The 19,263-nt window shown below is 36.5% G+C and overlaps 2 protein-coding genes across 2 annotated transcripts in view; one reads left to right on the top strand and one right to left on the bottom strand.

The window, feature by feature from the left end:
* The window catches only part of LOC112049500 (synaptotagmin-4), a 51,463-nt gene that overhangs the window by 29,103 nt on the left and 3,097 nt on the right, over positions 1–19,263 (bottom strand). The window lies entirely within an intron of this gene.
* On the top strand, positions 9,860–14,262 carry LOC112049502 (uncharacterized). Its single transcript, XM_024087385.2, has 2 exons — positions 9,860–10,152; positions 11,320–14,262. Exons 1-2 carry the CDS (start codon positions 9,955–9,957, stop codon positions 11,455–11,457), a joined length of 336 nt encoding a protein of 111 aa, XP_023943153.1. The 5' UTR covers positions 9,860–9,954; the 3' UTR covers positions 11,458–14,262.

The raw sequence follows: 19,263 nt of genomic DNA, 5'->3' as shown, positions 1-19,263 counted from the left end.
CGGGATTAAACTGTTCATTTAATCTACGGAACCCTACGCTGCGTATGGCCCGACCCACACTTGGTCGAATTTTTATTATAGCATTTATGTTATGTACTTAATGACTTAATGAGTAGACAATATAGATAATAATAAGTTTTAAAGTGAAAATTATTTTCGTTTCATCTTTTTATATCATACTGTAATATAACTATATTCATAATTATCAACACATATTCGGCTCACTGCTGAGCTCAAGTCTCCTCTCAGAATGGCAGGGGTTAGGCCAATAGTCCACCACGCTGGCCCAATGCGGATTGGCAGACTTCACACACACAGAGAATTAAGAAAATTCTCTGGTATGCAGGTTGCCTCACGATGTTTTCCTTCACCGTTTAAGACACGTGATATTTTTTTTTTTAAATGCACACAACTGCAAAGTTGGAGGTGCATGCCCCGTACCGGATTCGAACCCACACCCTCCGGAATCGGAGGCAGATGTCATATCCACTGGGCTTTCACGGCTCTTCATCTAAGCGCATTCATATAAAAGCTTGTTTTTTAAAGACAAAGACAAGACTAAAGACAAGACTTAATTATTCGTTTAAAAATAGGTAGGTAGAAGGATGTCTCAGACTTCAATTCAATATGTAAGTGAATTCAATACAAAAGTCAATAGCTTTTTCACGTCTGCGTGTATTTCCCATGTTTTTCTTTTTTCTTTGATAAACAACGCTCCCCAGAGTCCGGTGAGCTTACTTTCAATCTTGCAGTCTTGTATTTCGTTCCACGAGGCTTTGCATCGGTACATTTATGAGTTTATCGAGTTCGTTTGAGCCAGTGCCAAGCGAAATATTTTCTGTTGTTTCTACCGACTTGACTTCGCCTTGGTTGGACTATTTAATTATACAGTACGGCATAAATACCCGACTGCAAGAAGGGTTATGTTTTTCACGCGTATCTTGTATGTATGTAATGTTCTGTATTACCTTAGTAATTAAGATATTCTTAGATTTGTCTTAATAACCAATAGGTGAAATTAAAAAAAAACAACACGACTGTGAGACTCAAGGTGAATTTTCTTTTTGTTTCGAATATTACGATAGGTTTCAAGGGCTCATCAACAGAATTTTATAATGGTATATCATACCCATATTAAAAAGACGTCCAATTAGAAAAACATTGATTATTAATCGCTATACAAAATAGGCGAGGCGAACGACTAGGTGCGACTAGGTGCACCTAAATTAAATTAAATTTTAAACTAATAAAAACTTGTTCGAATATTTATTAAACAAAAGTAACACAACAAATACTTTGTTGCTCAGTGCTGAACCATGCGGACATTATCGTTTTTTTTTTTTTTTTGAGTTAAAAAGGCTAGAAACTAAAGCTATACTCATTTATTCGATGTCATTGTGAATGGTGCTAACGTATTCCGATTTTAAAATTACTCTGACACAGTAACCATATTGAAAAACCTGTGCAGTTTAAAATTCTTTCTAAAAGATAATTTTTTAGTTAATTCTTTACAAGTTAGCCCTTGACTACAATCTCACCTGATGGTAAGAATCATCATCATTATCAACCCATATTCGGCTCACTGCTGAGCTCGAGTCTCCTCTCAGAATTAGAGGGTTAAATTAGGCCAATAGTCCACCACGCTGGCCTAGTGCGAATTAGCAGACTTCACACACGCAGAGAACTAAGAAAATTCTTTGGTTTGCAGGTTTCCTCACTATGTTTTCCTTAACTGTTTGAGACACGTGATATTGAATTTCTTAAAATGCACGCAACTGAAAAGTTGGAGGTACATACCCCGGACCGGATTCGAACCCACACCCTCCGGAATCGGAGGCAGAGATCATATCCACTGGGCTATCACGACTTATAGTGATCATCATGTGGATCATCATATGGATATCATCATACGGATGGTAAGAATGCTTAATTAATACTAAAAAATAATACAGTTTCAAATATTACTTCGCTTTCGTACACTGGCACCTATGTAAAGTAACTAATACAAAAATCTCCTTTTCGTGTCAAAAATTAAAAGCAAAATGTATTTTTTACTAAAAACGAGGCCAATTTACGCCCGTCGCCAGACGTTCTAAATTAAATCTTAAAACGACGCCATTTTTCTGATGATATTATTCAGAACGACGCCCACTTTAGATTGCTTTCGACCTAGTCTTATGATTCAGCTGTAGAAATTTTCGTGAACAAAAGAATCGAATTAAATATTATTTCACATTATAATGTAATTTTTGTATCCAAATAAGTACGTACATGTTTACATGATACCTCATTATTTTTTGCTTGTGCATGAATGAACAAAAGAAAGACGTCAGTTTGACTCTAACAAAAAATAGATATTAAAAGCTTAATAATAGGGGTTAAAGTATGAAATTGCCGTTTTATTGCAATAGGTTTTTTGAATTGACATAGAATCTTCATGGTTTGAGGTTTTCGAATGTTCTTTTTTTAAAAAATGTGAAACATTTGAATATCGGCTTTCAATTGTTTTTGTTATTCAATTTAGACAAGAAAGATGGATACTGCGAAAATTCGAGTTATTTTTGAATACGAGTTCCGACGCGGAACTAACGCGGCAGAAACAGCCCGCAATATCAATGCTGCGTTTGGAGAGGGGTCTACTAATGAACGCGCCGTGCGATTTTGGTTTAAACGCTTTCGTGATAGAAGTTTCGACTTAAAGAATGAGCCACGAGGAAAACCGCCCACACAGGTGAATAACGATGAATTAAGAGAGATAGTGGAAGCCGATCCTAGTCGAACTACCCAGGAATTAGCGGCATGGTTTAACGTTACCTTACCCACAATATTGACTCACTTGCGTCCATAAAATAAAAATGGCAGCAATGTATAGATAATAATGGCAACTATTTTGATTAAATAAATTTGTTAAAATTAAAAAATTTAGATTTTCAGTACAAATCGGCAATTTCATACTTTAACCCCTAATATTTCATTATTTTGGTAGGCCTTGATGTCAGCTGTCAGTCTGTAGAATATGTAAAACTATTTACGGGGCATCCTGTATAACCGTAACAGTTTCAGCTTAGTCGACAAAGGATGAGTTTTGTTTTATTTTCAAAACAAAGCAAAATTTGTCAAAGAGAATATACCCAGAACTTTTATTGTCTTTGACAAAATGCGAACAAAGAATAACGTTCCATTTTAAATTTTTTTTTTCACGCAAACTTGCGAGGATTATAGAGCATATATACAAATACATAGTTCCTTCTTAAGCCCTTGCCAATTCATACTAATATAATAAATGCGATAATATGACGTGATGGGTAGCAGTGACAGTGATTGTGCCAATATTTTGTGGTAGAGGAAACACCTCGAGCAGGCCCCAGGACTTGTGACATTGGGTGTAGGTTTAAGAGATCCCTTTAGAATATATTGAAACTTACCTCCCCTGCCCGACATGTTCTGTATGCCCACACTAAACAATTTATGATCAATAATTTCACCAAAACGTTATCAATAATTACAACAAAATATTAATGCACAAAATCATTAACGCGACTAGCAGCGTGACGGTGTTTACGCTGGCTCACAAAAATTCTTTATTGGGCTTCTTACAAGAAAAATCTTAATACAAGCCTGGAGTTAAGAAGTTGGTGATGTAAAAACACCCGCGTGCCTCGAAGAGCACGTAAAGCCGTCGGTCCTGCGTCTGATCTCTCACCGGTCGTGTCGGTCTGCAGTCCCATCGGACTACGAGAATGAGGGAATAGAGAATGCATCTGAGCTTGCGCATCCACTTGTGCACTATAATATCTCCTCCATATATGGTTAATCTCAACATGAGATTAGGAGCATATTAGACGAGTATTTGGGAGGAGGTTTTTTTTTTAAATGTCGAAGGCTAGCATATGTCTCAACCAAATCAAGTGCGACTTTATTAAAAACAATCATGTTTCCAAAGTTTGATAACATGGCAGAACATAACTAAAAGCAATGTACTATCAAATAACGAAGTACCTTACTAAGGTGTTAAATTCACACAACCTTTGACCGAGACCGCGAAATCCCGTAATAGGATTGCGTAAATAGCGTTCCGTAATAATAATAATCTCATTACCGTACTAGGCCCACGTTTCGTAACGACCATAGGTACTCGTATATGTCGTAACTTGTAAGCCATATGACTCTTAATACTGTGGCCATAGTAATTTAGCAGCTCGTCAATCACAAGGCATGTTAACCCTACGAGCTACGAGCTACGTGGGTCGGTCAGACCCAGATTTTAAATTTGATACTTTTGTTATATACTTAGGTCCCTAATTATTATTTGTTTATACATTCTACTAATGCATGAGTAATGAGTATGCTAGGGGCAGATGGAACGTACGGAACAGGCCGGTGTCGTAGCCGCTCCAAATACGAAAATTAAAAAAGTAATACATTATCGAGTCAGTACGACACGAACCGTCGCATCAGTAATTTTCAATATTATTCAAGAAAAATGGCGTCTTATGTTGTTAAACATTTTAAAAACTGATCACAAAAACTAAAGAAATTAGATGGAGTATTTTTTTATTGGTAATTATTTAAAAATTAATTTAATTGTTGATAATGTTAAATTTTGAAATACAAATTATGAAAAAAGTTTGTTTAAGTGGTTGTCAAGGAGACGCTTGACGTTTGTTTTTATAATGGGTTTCACCGGCTTCAGTACGTTGCTTGTAAAGACTCACTCTGGTTACTCTGTGGTAGCGGTAAATCATAAAGAAATAATGTGAATTATAATCTACTTGCGCCCGCGACTTCGTCCGCGTGAAATTTAGTTTTTCACAAATCCTTCGGTAACCATGGATTTTTCTGGGATGAAAAGTAGCCTATGTGTTAATTCAGAGTAAAATCTATTTCCATTTCAAATTTCAGCCAAATCGCTTCAGTAGTAGCGGCGTTAAAGAGTAAGAAACCAAACAAACATGCAAACATAGATCCATACAAACTTTCGCGTTTATAATATTAGTAGGATATCGGTCTCTCTTACATCAACATTTTATTGTGGTTTCAAAGGTACCTACTATATTTTTAAAAAGGAAAATTAAAGAAGGCATACAAAATACTTAATTTCATAAACGACTCGCGGCAATTCGGCAAAGCAAGCACTTTTCTTTTCAGTATTTTACAAACACTATTTTAAAAGTGAAAGTCAAAAGAAAATCTTTTAAAAGCTCCAAAGCTGTACTCGTGCACCTAGACTTTTATTCTTAGAAAGCATTTATTGTAAAAAGATTTTGCTGAAATTTAAAAGTCAAAAGCAAAGCTTATTTTTCTTTCAAGGAAAACTCATTTTTATCTCGTAACCATTTAAGTTTACAATAAAAAAAAAATTATCAACACATTACACGTATGCGAGGTATGTACCCTAAAAAAACATTTTCAATATTTTTTTACAACTTTGTGGTCATCCTTACTTACTAATATTAAAAATGTGATAGTGTGTGTGTTTGTCTATTTGTTTGACCGTCTTTCACGGCAAAACGGAGCGACGAATGAACGTGATTATTAACTTGATTTTTCAGGATGGATCCTTTCAACTATCTCCACTTAAAAGTTACCTATGTCACTTCAAAGTGACATGGGCTACTTTTTGTCTCTTTCTAATCCCCCACTTCTCTAAAATGGGGGGGTGGAAGTTTGTATGGAGCAATGTTCTGCAATTTTCAAGGTAGAAAGCTAAAAATAGGTTTGCAGACTATAGCCGCTATGCTTCCGCTTTTTAAATCTCTGTTATTTTCTGTACTATAATAGATAGATATGTACTTTTTATACATATAATCTTCTTCTTAATATTCACTCTATCTATTGCTGAAAATTGCATTAAAATTCGTTGAATTGTTTAAAAGATACAAGCGAACATACAGCGGAAGCGACTTGATTTTATACTATGTAAACGTACAAAGGTCTAACCACTACATACTCCTATTTCAATAGCTATCACTAACATTTGCTTCTGGTTTTAACCCCCGATGCATAAATAATTTATAATTTTATAATTATAAATTTGACCTTCGATGTCTGTCTGTCTGTGGCATCGTTCCCTATTTTTCTTAATCTTACCAACAATTACCAACACATATTAGAATAAAAAATGAATTACATCATTTTGATAATACTTTAGATACCATATCTATACTCGTAAATACAATTGGATTATTGATTTAAAAAGTATGAGCTCATAATATAAACACTCATCATGTTTCCAAATACTCTGTGACATCAATCTTAAATTATCTATACATATAAATTAAATTGAATAGTCTGTCTGACTGTGATTTTAAAATACTAACTATTTTCTCAAGTGCTTAGTTACGAGTATATAACTTGTGGGCGCCTGCTATTTAAAGTTAAAGGCATGTTTTTCACAAATTATGGCCTCAATAGCTCAAGAGTAAAGTGGTCGGACTCATTACAGAGGGGTGGTGGTCCCCGCTCCATTGTCGTACCCACTCCTAATACAGTCTTTCCCGACTAGTTGGAGGGGAATGGGAGTATTGGTCATGTTTAAATGATATGACAAATATTATTTTTTTTTTAAATCCGGGGGGCATGACTTTTTCCGGTATTAGAGATAGTATTATAAGATATATACATTTTTCAATAACTTTCCTATCTTCCATTGAAAAGACCCATTTAAATCGGCCCAGCCGTTTCAGAGGGGTTTGGTAACAAACACCGTTATGGTTTATTATTAGTGCAGAAACGGCCCAGAAAGAAGAAGAGGAAGTAGAAAAAGAAGAAGAAGAAACACCGCTGCACGAGAATTGTATATATTTATAGATTTATTAATTACTGTGAAATAATCGAACCAAGAAATTCCAATTGGGTCTATTTAGTTCTTAAACCGTTGGGACATTAAAGACTACAAGGTAACTAGAAACATGACTCATTCATTATTCACCGTTACATCTAATCAGTGGATCGTTATCAGTGGAGTGGGGCGACCGCTAATGACAATAAACAAATATCTTACACTTTTCCCGTTAACTCAATAATTGCTGGTGATTCAAATGTTGAAGCGCATTTACATTGTCCGATTCTATAATAATTAATAATAATAAAAAAATAGTAGATATTAGGTATACCTATCTTTTTTTTATTCTTTACAAGTTAGCCCTTGACTACAATCTCACCTGATGGTAAGTGATGATGCAATCTAAAATGGAAGCGGGCTAACTTGTCAGGAGGAAAATCAACACCCCTTTCGGTTTCTACACGACATTAGTACTGGAACGCTAAATCATTTGGCGGTACGATTTATCGTTTTAGGGTGGTAACTAGCCCAGGCCGAAGGCTCTCACCAGCCAGACCTGGACCAATTCAGCCAAGTTACTGGCCCGATGTAGGGCTAAACCTATATCCTTATAAGAGAAAGAAAGAAACAGAGTTACTAATTTACTGCACACAAAATACAAAACAAATGAAACATATAAACGCTCTTAAATAAGAAGGACAGATGTCATGGTTTTAAACAAAGGTTATGGTAATCCCCCTTAGTGACATAATGTAGATATTTAGGTATTTATTTTTATATATATAAGGATTTAGGTAGACTTTGCAGGGTATATTAGCATACACCCTGCAAAGTATTGCTCCGATATGCTTAGGCCGCACACGTCGTGATAAATGTTATTATAAAATTCACAAAAGCGAAGCGAAATGTCTGTTTTTCGCTCAAAGCATCTAAAGTATTCACGAATGTTTGAAAATTTGTCATGCGTCACGGGTAGCTCACGTTTTTCCTTATTATTTTATTGAATTACAAGCAAAGGTACAGGTTCATAGGCTAGACGGGCTCGGAATGTAATGTCTATTTCGTAGCACATATCGTGCCTGCTTGTGACATACGTGCCGATAAAATAGATCGAATAATGTTAGACCGCTTTTACGGTGCTCTTATACACGGAAAAATGGAGAAAATTGATAAGGAAATTGCATAGCAAAACGTATGGATCAATCTTGAACAAAGAGTGAAGCAATCTGGTGCAATATTAATAACATCCAAAGTCGTTGACGCGATGTATTTACAAATATTTAGATAGATATTTATAGACAAGCGAAAGGTCACTCATCATGAATTTCTCGAAAACCGTTTGAAATACAAAATTGAAATTTGGCAGGGAGGTAGTATATAGATAAAGTCGCAGGCGTCCGCTAGTTATAAATAAATAAATAGATCCATATCACTCCAAGTCCATGTTCCTCAATACGGAGTGGCGTTAAACAGAATAACTTGGTGTTTCCAGGTATTGCAGTAAAAACATTGCCTAGAAGGGAGCAATTTTAATTGTCCATGTAGATGCCTCTTAAGAGTCATTTAACGTCATTTACTGAAAGTATATAAATACACTATTCAATTATATTTATTCATATTATAGAAGTATCTATTAGGAACGACGAAACTCTCGAAAATGAGGTTCTATATATTTTTTCCTTTGTTATTTTCATTGGCAGTGGTTGTAATAGAATGTTCCCATACATTCATGGGCACCAACCTGTACAAGCAACTCGTTTACCATAAGACCATAAAATACGGCGGCGCCAGAGGCTATGAAACTTTGAACTATACAATACCGGCTAACTATGGTTACGGACGGACTATTCAGGTAACTTGGTCTATTATAACATTTTCAACAAGACATAGATGTGCTTTAAATAAATAAAATCCTTATTAAAAAATAGATTAAACCAAGTATTTGTTTGCCTGACTGTGGTCTCAACACTAGATTGATCTGTATCGTGAAGACCAGGTAGGATTTTAGGATTAGGACTTTAATTTACTATATTATGCATAAAAATTAAGGGAGCAGAAAAAAAAATCCAAATTTTTGGGGGATTTTCAACAGGCTGTAACTTATACAAAAATGGTTGTACAGCAAAAAAATAAAAAGCAAATTGTAGCTCTAAGTGTTTAGTTTTTTGAACTGAGTTTGAAAATTTTTTTTTGAAAATATTTTTCGAGTAGTAGGTTGCTGAGATATTGGTAATCAAAGACAAAATGATCTTTTTCCATTCAAACATCGATATCTCAGCGAGAAATGCTCGTATCGAGATTTAAAAAAAACGAAATTAAATCTGAATAAACAAGCTATCCGGTCCATATGGAGGTTGAGTCGAAAAATTTTTTTCCACGTCCGTAGATTAAAAAAAACACCCAAAAAAATTTCGGATATTTTTTTTCGGTGGTTTTCTTATGATTACTTGAAAAATATTTTCAAACTCAGATCCAAAAACTAAACACTTAGAGCTACAATTTGCTTTTTATTTTTTTGCTGTACGACCATTTTTGTATAAGTTACAGCCTGTTGAAAATCCCCCAAAAATTTGGATTTTTTTTCTGCTCCCTTAATTTTTGTGCATAGTTTAGCTTTATTTTATTTAGCTTTGCCTAAAATATTACCACTTTATTTTTATACCCGTAACTAATTCACACACAAAAATGTGCGTGAGATAGATTATTGGCAAAGTCATAGGGGGTTGACCAACACAGCGTTTTCCGGTGCTGTATCCGGTCCGAATTTTAAATTTTGACTTAACAGTGCGCCACCCACAGCCACTATTATCGACTTGTTGAGCTATGACGTTGATTTTGGTTTATGGTCTCCACATTTCTGATTGAATATGAGACTTATTATGAGGCTCATATTTTGCGACTAAGAAAAATAGTTCTTTTTATGATTCTTCAAGAACCATGTCACTATAGCAATCACGCCAGCAAAGACTCCTGTATATATTTTTACACAAAGCACACTAATGTCTTCAAATAAATAAATCATATCGGAAAGTGTAAAAACGCTTTAAAAATACTCATAAGATAAGTATTAAGTATAAAAGAGTGAACAAATTCGCTCAATCCATATCAACATCACCTGCGGTGTATTCGTATTCACTGAGACCTCTTTTCTCTTGCAAACTTTTTCCAATATGAGGTTCTATTTCCTCGTGTCCCTGTTGGCGGCGGTTGTGGTGGTGCATTGCACGCATACTTTCATGGGCACCAGTGTGTATAGACAGCTAGTGTTTCACCAGGAGGTGAAGTACAGCGGCAATACTTTGTCGAAGCGTATCGAGTACTTGAATTATACGTTACCGGCTACTTTCGGTTACGGGCGGACTATTCAGGTATTTTTTTAAAGTATATATTTTGAAGTGGATGTCTTATGTTTACGTGTGTATCTGAATATCTGTTTGTACCTCCCAAACGGGTGGACTGAGTTTAAGGTTTCTTAGAAAAAACTTATTTTTTTCATTTAGGGAGACTGACTGAACTGGAATCTAAACTTCCAAATATAATATAAGCTTTACAAGCGACTATTATAGCGTCCGATTTATGACCTCTACCTCCGATTCCGGAGTGGGTTCGAATCCGGTCCGGGGCATGCACCTTCAACTTTTCAGTTGTGTGCATTTAAAAAAAATTAAATATCACGTGTTTCAAACGGTGAAGGAAAAACATCGTGAGGAAACCTGCATACCAGAGAATTTTCATAATTCTCTGCGTGTGTGAAGTCTGCCAATCCGCATTGGGCCAGCGTGGTGGACTATTGGCCTAACCCCTCTCATTCTGAGAGGAGACTCGAGCTCAGCAGTGAGCCGTATATGGGTTGATAACGACGACCTCCCAAACGGGTGGACTGAGTTTAAGGTTTTCTAGAAAAAAGGTATTTTAGGGAGACTGACTGAACTGGAATCTAAACTTCCAAATATAATATAAGCTTTACAAGCGACTATTATAGCGTCCAATTTATGACCTCTACCTCCGATTCCGGAGGATCTGGGTTCGAATCCGGTCCGGAGCATGCACCTCCAACTTTTAAGGTGGGTGCATTTTAAGAAATTAAATATCACGTGTTTCAAACGGTGAAGGAAAAACATCGTGAGGAAACCTGCATACCAGAGAATTTTAATAATTCTCTGCGTGCGTGGTGGACTATTGGCCTAACCTCTCTCATTCTGAGAGGAGACTCAGTGAGCCGAATATGGGTTGATGATGAATGATGATTGTAGCGTCAACATGTCCTTGAGGATGCTTCGGAGTAGGAGTCCATTAGTAGTATATTTTTTCAGTTATAGAATTTCGCGAAAAATAACAAAATAAATGAATTATTCATTGTTATAATAAATTAACGCCCGCAAAGTAACACCTGTTCTAGGAGCCATTATAGATTAAAAATTCAGCGTAAAAAAAAAAAATTATTATGTACTGGTATATTTTTTTTCTTTTTTTTTTATTTAGTGAAATTGATTGTCGTTGTTATATTGATTTGACACTAATGTATTTCTTTCCAGGGTCTCCTCGCCTATGATTTGACGAACAGTGCCTCAGCCAACGTAACAGCCGGTGGTGTTGGCTTTCCCTACGTATCGTTACGCATGAAGAGCGACCGGAGGAAAGACATACGTTACGACGTATACATCTACGCTTAGACCCTTGGACTGATAATATTATGTACTAGCTGACGCCGCGCGGTTTCACTCGCGTGGTTCCCGTTCCCGTAGGAAAACGGGGATAATATATAGCCTATAGCCTTCCTCGATAAATGGGCTATCTAACACTTAAAGAATTTTTCAAATCGGACCAGTAGTTCCTGAGATTAGCGCGTTCAATCAAACAAACAAACAAACAAACTCTTCAGCTTTATAATATTACTATAGATTTAACTGTACTTTTATATAGTCAATCTATTTACTAACTTTGACGTATGTTAGCCACCTAATAAAATTAACATCAAATCAATGACACTTACTTACTAGGATTTATTAGTTGTTTTAATGTAATTTTACTATTTCGTTTAATTTTTTTATTTGGGATTTATTTTTATACAAATTAATTCTCTATATTTTAACATACATGGTGATATTTTTTATTTTAAAATCGATGTGATAGTTATGTGTGGTATCAAAAGTCAAACGGAATTCCAAAAGTAAATAGATAAACAACTTTATTTGACTGATTTACTATATTAATATTATTATTATTACGGCCTCCGTGGCGCAGTGGTATGCGCGGTGGATTTACAACACGGAGGTCCTGGGTTCGATCCCCAGCTGGGCAGATTGAGATTTTCTTAATTTGTCCAGGTCTGGCTGGTGGGAGGCTTCGGCCGTGGCTAGTTACCACCCTACCGGCAAAGACGTACCGCCAAGCGATTTAGCGTTCCGGTACGATGCCGTGTAGAAACCGAAAGGGGTGTGGATTTTCATCCTCCTCCTAACAAGTTAGCCCGCTTCCATCTTAGACTTTATCACCACTTACCATCAGGTGAGATTGTAGTCAAGGGTTAACTTGTAAAGAATAAAAAAAAAATATATATTATTTTTACCCATTTGTTACCGAGCATCTCAAGACTGTGGATTTGTATTGTCTATTAATAAACGGAAGACGTCATTATCACTTTTCAGTGTGACGTCACATGTTTTGCGACAGACTCTTTACACAAGTGTTATTTGTCAATGTGTTGAATTTCCAAGTAAAAATATGTAAATAAATTTAAATTTTAATACACGAATATTTTTAACAACAAAACATAAATTATTTTTCATTATTTACACAAGTTACCCATCTAAAATTGAGACTACGTTGTAAATATTATTGTAAATTCAGATCAATCGGTAGGGCCTTGGAGCCCGTATACGTCCATGGGGATAATTTTTTTTTTTATAACCTGTACAGTCAATCATTAAGCTAGTTTAAAATTTAAATTAACTTAACTAACCTAATTTCAGTTTGTATTTTTTTTAAACATTATAAGTAACAGCCAATGGACGGATGTCCACAGCTGGACAAAGGTATGTTGCTCTCGCATAGACTTCCAAACATTATTCCCTACAAGTTAGCCCTTGATTACAATCTCACCTGATGGTAAGTGATGATGCAATCTAAGATGGAAGCGGACTAACTTGTTAGGAGGAGGATGAAATCCACACCCCTTTCGGTTTTTACACGACATCGTACCGGAACGCTAAATCGCTTGGCGGTACATCTTTGTCGGTAGGGTGGTAACTAACCACGGCGAAAGCCTCCCACCAGCCAGACCTGGACCAATTAAGGAAACCTCAATCGGGCCATCCGGGAATCGAACCCAGGACCTCCGTCTTGTAAATCCACCGCGCATACCACTGCGCCACGGAGTCAAATGACTACTAGAATGCCCGACATACCTACGGTACATATAGGTACAAGATAAAATGTCGTTGAAGCAAGACTAGTTTCAAACTGATACAGAGCCCTATGTCTTGAGCTCGTTTATGCAACGTCATTTAGCATCCCCCTTTGCGTCAATGGTAAGAAACGTAGGATGTGTTTAGGTGTAGGTTTCAGTTCTCAGAAGTGTCTCAACAAAGCCACCCCCGCAAAACTAATCTCGATAAGAACGCTAAGTGGACTCTCCGAGCTTTCTTGTTGTTAGATTAATGGGAAAATTGATACGGGTCGGTGACAGACAGACACTTAGCTACGTACCTTGTATAAAAACAAGCCGTGATAGTCCAGTGGATAAAAACTTTCGGTAGGCGTATAGGTTGGGAGTCCGGGGCATGAACTTTCAACTTACCATTTATGTGCATTGTAATTAAATATCACGTGTCTCAAATAGTGAAGGAAAAACATCGTGAGGAAACCTGCATATAATCTGAGAATTTTCTTAATTCTCTTCGTGTGCGGCGTCTTCCAATGGTTCCAACGTGGTGGATTATTAGTGGTAGAGTTGCCTAACCCCTCTCATGTTTCATGTTTCAATTATTATACTCGTAGGTAGTTAGATGTAAGGCTTATCATTATTGTGTATGTGTGTGTGTGTGTTTTATTTATACATTTTAATTTTATATTGTTGCTTAATTTGTTGAAATACTTTTATTTGTTTAGCGTAGTCCTATTATTTAGCATATTAATTCAAGGTTGTTTGTTTTTGTTTTTAAATTAAAGGTAATAATATGGTATAATATCACTGTGGCTATGTATTTCCGTGGTGTCACCTGGATCGAGGTAGCAGCTGAAAATCAGCGCCGCTTGGCCAAGTACTCTGCTTGGTTTATGCGGCACAATGCTGAGCTGTTACCTTTTTTCAAGGTTGTGCCAAACATGACGAAGTGGTTTTTGATGCTTCAACTACTTTAGTTTTGATTTTCAATTGCTCAGGTGGTTGAAGCATCAGACACTACAATAGTACTTACTTAGGCATTGTGGTGTATGGCACAATTATTTAAATAAATGTTTTTTCTTTCTTTCTTCCTTTCTCTCATTTTGAGAGGAGACTCGTGCTCAACAGTGAAGCGAAAGCTTCGCAGCAACCTTTCGCTAGAGACCTTTGAAAATTGATCTAGGCTTTGGATCACAAGGTAGAGTCCTAATATAGATTGGGCTATAAAATATTGAGCTTATCCTCAAGAGTTAGTCGAAATTGTAAGTAAATTCAGTCAACTAACTATGTGCCTCATAAGTAGGCTCAGAGACACACAGCGGGTGATGGAACGAGCTATGCTCGGAGTATCTCTGCGTTATCGAATTAAAAGTATAAGGAAATCCGCATCAAAGTTACCGACATAGCTCAACGAGTCGCGAAGCTGAAGTGGCGACATTTAATCCGGTCAATTTAAACAAATCGACGTTACCTAAATTCCCACCAAGCGGAATATCAGTAAAATTGTTTAAAATATCATTAAAAATAAAATTTGAAAGTTCCCCATCTTGCCTCTGTAAGGAAAAAAAAATATTCAAAGTCAAAGGTCAATTACAACTTTTACAACTTTTTGAATCGTTATATCTCAAAAACGGTGGCTCGTAGAAAAAAAGTATTATTAACTTTTTGTAGATAATTTTATGATATACAACTTTGTCTACTGTATTTTTATGATAAAACTTACCGTTTTGCTGAAAATCGCGAAAATCTTATTTTTTTGACCTTTGACCTTAAATATATTTTTTTCCTTACAGGGGAAAGATGGGGAACTTTCAGATTTTGTTTTAAATGATATTTTAAACAATTTTACCGATTTTCAGCTTGGTGGGAATTTATGTAACTTTACTCTTATTTTTTGGTTTAATTTGACCGGACTAATTTTACAACTATTTGACCACTATTTGACAACTATTTGACCAGATCCTTATTAGAATTTAAACTATCGTGAGTGTTATTCATATTAATTGATTATGAAACACGGCTAAAACTCACGTGATATTAGGACGGAGTAATATCACGTGAGTTTTAGCCGTGTTTCATAATCAATTAAGATCCTTATTAATATACACCATATTATCATCTCCATATACTTTTGATGGGGTTCCTAGGTTCCCTGGGCCGCAACCGGAATTACCGCTATCTCTTTCACTGCTTTTCCATTCTGATTGTATAAGTGCCGTAGGCTCCTTAATAGGACCTCACCACTGGGGGTTTTGGCGAAGGCAGAAGCATCGTCATATGTGGCCTGAAGGTAGACGCAGAAAAGATGGACGAAACGACTTTCAAAGGGCGTCTTTCTATTTAATAATTGCATTGGGACGAAAGACTATAACTTCGCCGCTTTAGTCAAATATTTTGTCTATTTCTTTTCACTTATAGTTGCATGCAAGGCTCAGGCCTATATGCTTTGGGCCGATAAAGAAGCTAATAATGATGATGAATCAATAGTTACGCTTGACTTTTTTCTTGGTTACTTTCATCTAGCAGTCCTGTCTACGAATAAGTAATTCGTGAAGTAAAATGTATATATTTTACGGCCGATAATAAAGTCTGAAATTTACTCCCCGAGTTTAGGGGTCGACAGGTAAGGGTGACTTGGATCTAATAAAATATTGTATTACAGAGAAGCGAGCTTATGTATGCTTTGTAAAGGGTTATTTTGGTAAGAAAATACAATTTTTTCTGGGCTTACTAATGACTTATTAAAAGTTCAAGGTCAATCCTTTGAGCCCATAAACAACCCATATTTGGCTCACTGTTAAGCACAAGTCTCATCTCAAAATGAGTTTTGGGTAAGGCTGGCCCAATGCGGATTCGTAGACTTCATACACGTAGAGAATTACGAAAATTAAAAAGTTAATTTTGGAATTTATAATTTGGTGATGATTTGATTTATCAAATTGATGAAGTTATATCTTAGGTTGAGGCCCTGGCTACTGACTAGTTACCCTACCGGTAAAGATTTTTTTTTATACTTTAATTATTCCTGCAATCTGTCATAAGACATTCCGTTGGATTTTAAGTACTTATATTAAGCCATGTTAACGGTAAAGAGGTCGGACTAATCAGATCGGACTAATCACCGAGGGGTGGGGTACGATCTCCGCCCGCTGGACTATTGGTGTACTCATTCCTAACACAGTCTTTTCCGACTAGTTTGAGGGGAAAAGGAATATTGGTCATATAGAAGATATGATATAGGTATGATATTAAAAGATATGGCAAATATTCTTTATAAAAAAAATGTATATGTCTTTATCATCTGATAGCAATCGTAATAGTCATATTGCAGTGAGAAATGGAATATAGTTAGGAATTATCTGGACAATACAATGAAGATCAAGGAGAAGGATGAAAGAGAGAATGGTAAGTAAAATAAGACTCGCGACGTTGGTGGTAGGCTTTTAGGAACACGAAACGTCTAGAAGGTAGGAGGAGTTTTTAGCCGGTAAGAGTCCGGCACTACCCAACATGGGTGTCCATAAGGATTTTCCCCCCACGAAAGAAAAAAAAATCGTTATAGTCACAAACAACCCTAAGCTTGCCAACCCCTATTGGAACAGCGTGGTCGGTTGCAGCTCCAAACCTTCTCCTATCGGACAAAGGGTACCTAATGCCCTAGGGTGCCCATTAAAATAGACTAGCGATGATGAATTAAACTGTACATTTCAATCCATTAGTAATAATATTAATGGATGCAAATACGCCGGGGATTTAAATCTTTTAATCCTCTTACCGCTATAATTAATTACACCTCGATCTCCTTTACGTAATAAAAGGAGATTTCAATTTAATTCGAAACACATTAACGTTAATTAAAATAATTATACATGAGTTTTTTTAACTAGCATTTCCGAAATGAAAAAGCAATAAATCATTTTTGACGGCCTCGCGCAGTGGTATGCGCGGTGGATTTACAAGGAGGTCCTGGGTTCGATCCCCGGCTGGGCCGATTGAGGTTTTCTTAATTGGTCCAGGTCTGGCTGGTGGGAGGCATCGACCGTGGCTAGTTACCACCCTACCGACAAAGACGTACCGCCAAGCGATTTAGCGTTCCAGTACGATGTCGTGTAGACACCGAAAGGAGTGTGGATTGTGAGGAGTGCCAGTGTGGAGAACTTGTAGAAAATAAAAAAAAAACAAATAAAAACAAAATAATGTGATTTCTATAATTTTCCCGTCAAACTTTTTATTAAGATTTAATATATCATCGAAACCGATAAAATGCTTTCAAAGTTAGATTGAGTAACTTCATTACGACGAATTGTGGAATGAGTTCTTTCAATTGTCCTCTAATTGTACGAGTAGGTACCAACGCAATGTTTGTTCTCGTACTTTAAACCTACATAGCTTTATCTACTAAATGAATAATTGTTTTACCTAGAGAAAGAAAATTGTACCTACTTTAAATAATTTACAAAGCAATTACGTGTCTACCGTACTAATAAATGTATTTCTCTCTAAAGTAATAGTTGTTGCAATAAGTAACTTTGGCGGATGTTAGCAACCTAATTTTTTTTTTTTTATTCTTTACAAGTTAGCCCTTGACTACAATCTCACCTGATGGTAAGTGATGATGTAATCTAAGATGGAAGCAGGCTAACTTGTTAGGAGGAGGATGAAAATCCACACTCCTTTCGGTTTCTACACGACATCGTACCGGAACGCTAAATCGCTTGGCGGTACGTCTGTGTCGGTAGGGTGGTAACTAGCTACGGCCGAAGCCTCCCACCAGCTAGACCTATTAAGGAAAACCTCAATCGGCCTAGTCGGGGATCGAACCCAGGACCTCCGTCAATAAATCCAGTGCGCATACTACTGCGCCACTGAGGCCGTCTAATATAAATAACTAGCGGACGCCCGCGACTACGTCCACGTGGAATTTAGATTTTCATAAATCCCTCGGAAACCATGGATTTTTCTAGATAAATATAGCCAATGTGTTAATCCAGGCTATAATATATCTTAATACGAAATTTCAGCTAATTCGGTTCAGTAGTCGAGGCGTGAAAGAGTAACAAACATTCATATTATCATCAAAAACATCAGTTTTTGCAAATCTCGGCAAACCATGAATTTTTTTCGGTATAAAATGTAGCCTAAGTGTTAAATCCAGGGTAAAATCTATTTCCATTCCAAATTTCAGCCAAATCGCGTTAGTAGTAGCGGCGTTAAAGAGTAACAAACATACATACAAACTTTCGCGTTTATAATATTAGTAGGATCATAGAATGCTAAGATATTCGTATCTCCTATATATTGCTGGTTGATAATAATGATGATCGCTAACTATTGCCCTCATAAGGAAGGCTCAGAGTCACTGCGGGCGATGGAACGCTCTGAGTGAATGCTCTGAGTATCTCTTCAACCAACGTCACTGACATAGCTCAACGAGTCACTGAAGTAGCAATGGGCGGGGCACATAGTTCAAAGAGCCGATGGACGTTGGGGTCCCAAGTACTGGCGACCCCGCACTAGAACGCGCAGTGGTTGGTTAACCTCTCACCAGGTGGACTGACGACATCAAGCAAGTCATAGGGATTCGTAGGCGGCTCAGGATCGTGATGTTTGGAAGTCCCTACAAAGGCCTATGTCCTGCAGTAGACGTCTATCGGCTGATATGATGATTTGATTATGATGAATAATGAGGAATGAGAAATCAAACACAGAATATCTCGATTAATAAAAAATAAAGTTCAAAAACTATGACCCGACTACGTAAAAAGGGGTCTAAAAAGACCTTTCGTTTGATACCAAACATAGTGATTATCTCGGTTTAATTTTTTTTCAAGGTTAGAATATGAGATTTAAATTCCGTTATATATTTTTTTATATAAAATTTATATAGCCTACGTCTCAATTTGAATTATTACGAATCTTTTGACACCTCATTTATTAAAATCGGTTCAGTAGTTTCGGCGCTATGTGGAACAAACATACATACAATTACATACATAGACTGCCAAAATCATTACCCTTCCTTTTGGCTTCGCCGTAGTCGGGTAAAAAGCACAGTATTTCCAACGCCAGAGAGTTCTTCAAACATAATATCCCG

Source organism: Bicyclus anynana, chromosome 17 (genome assembly GCF_947172395.1).
Source record: "Bicyclus anynana chromosome 17, ilBicAnyn1.1, whole genome shotgun sequence".
NCBI lineage: Eukaryota > Metazoa > Arthropoda > Insecta > Lepidoptera > Nymphalidae > Bicyclus > Bicyclus anynana.
The sequence above is the reverse complement of the archived record's forward strand: the minus strand, read 5'-3'. Positions and strand labels throughout refer to the sequence as shown.

Excerpts from the sequence above, each read along its gene's own strand:
- LOC112049502 (XM_024087385.2), top strand. The coding sequence starts at position 9,955 with ATGAGGTTCTATTTCCTCGTGTCCCTGTTGGCGGCGGTTGTGGTGGTG. Across the intron at positions 10,153-11,319 it reads GTTACGGGCGGACTATTCAG|GGTCTCCTCGCCTATGATTT; the intron begins GTATTTTTTTAA and ends ATTTCTTTCCAG.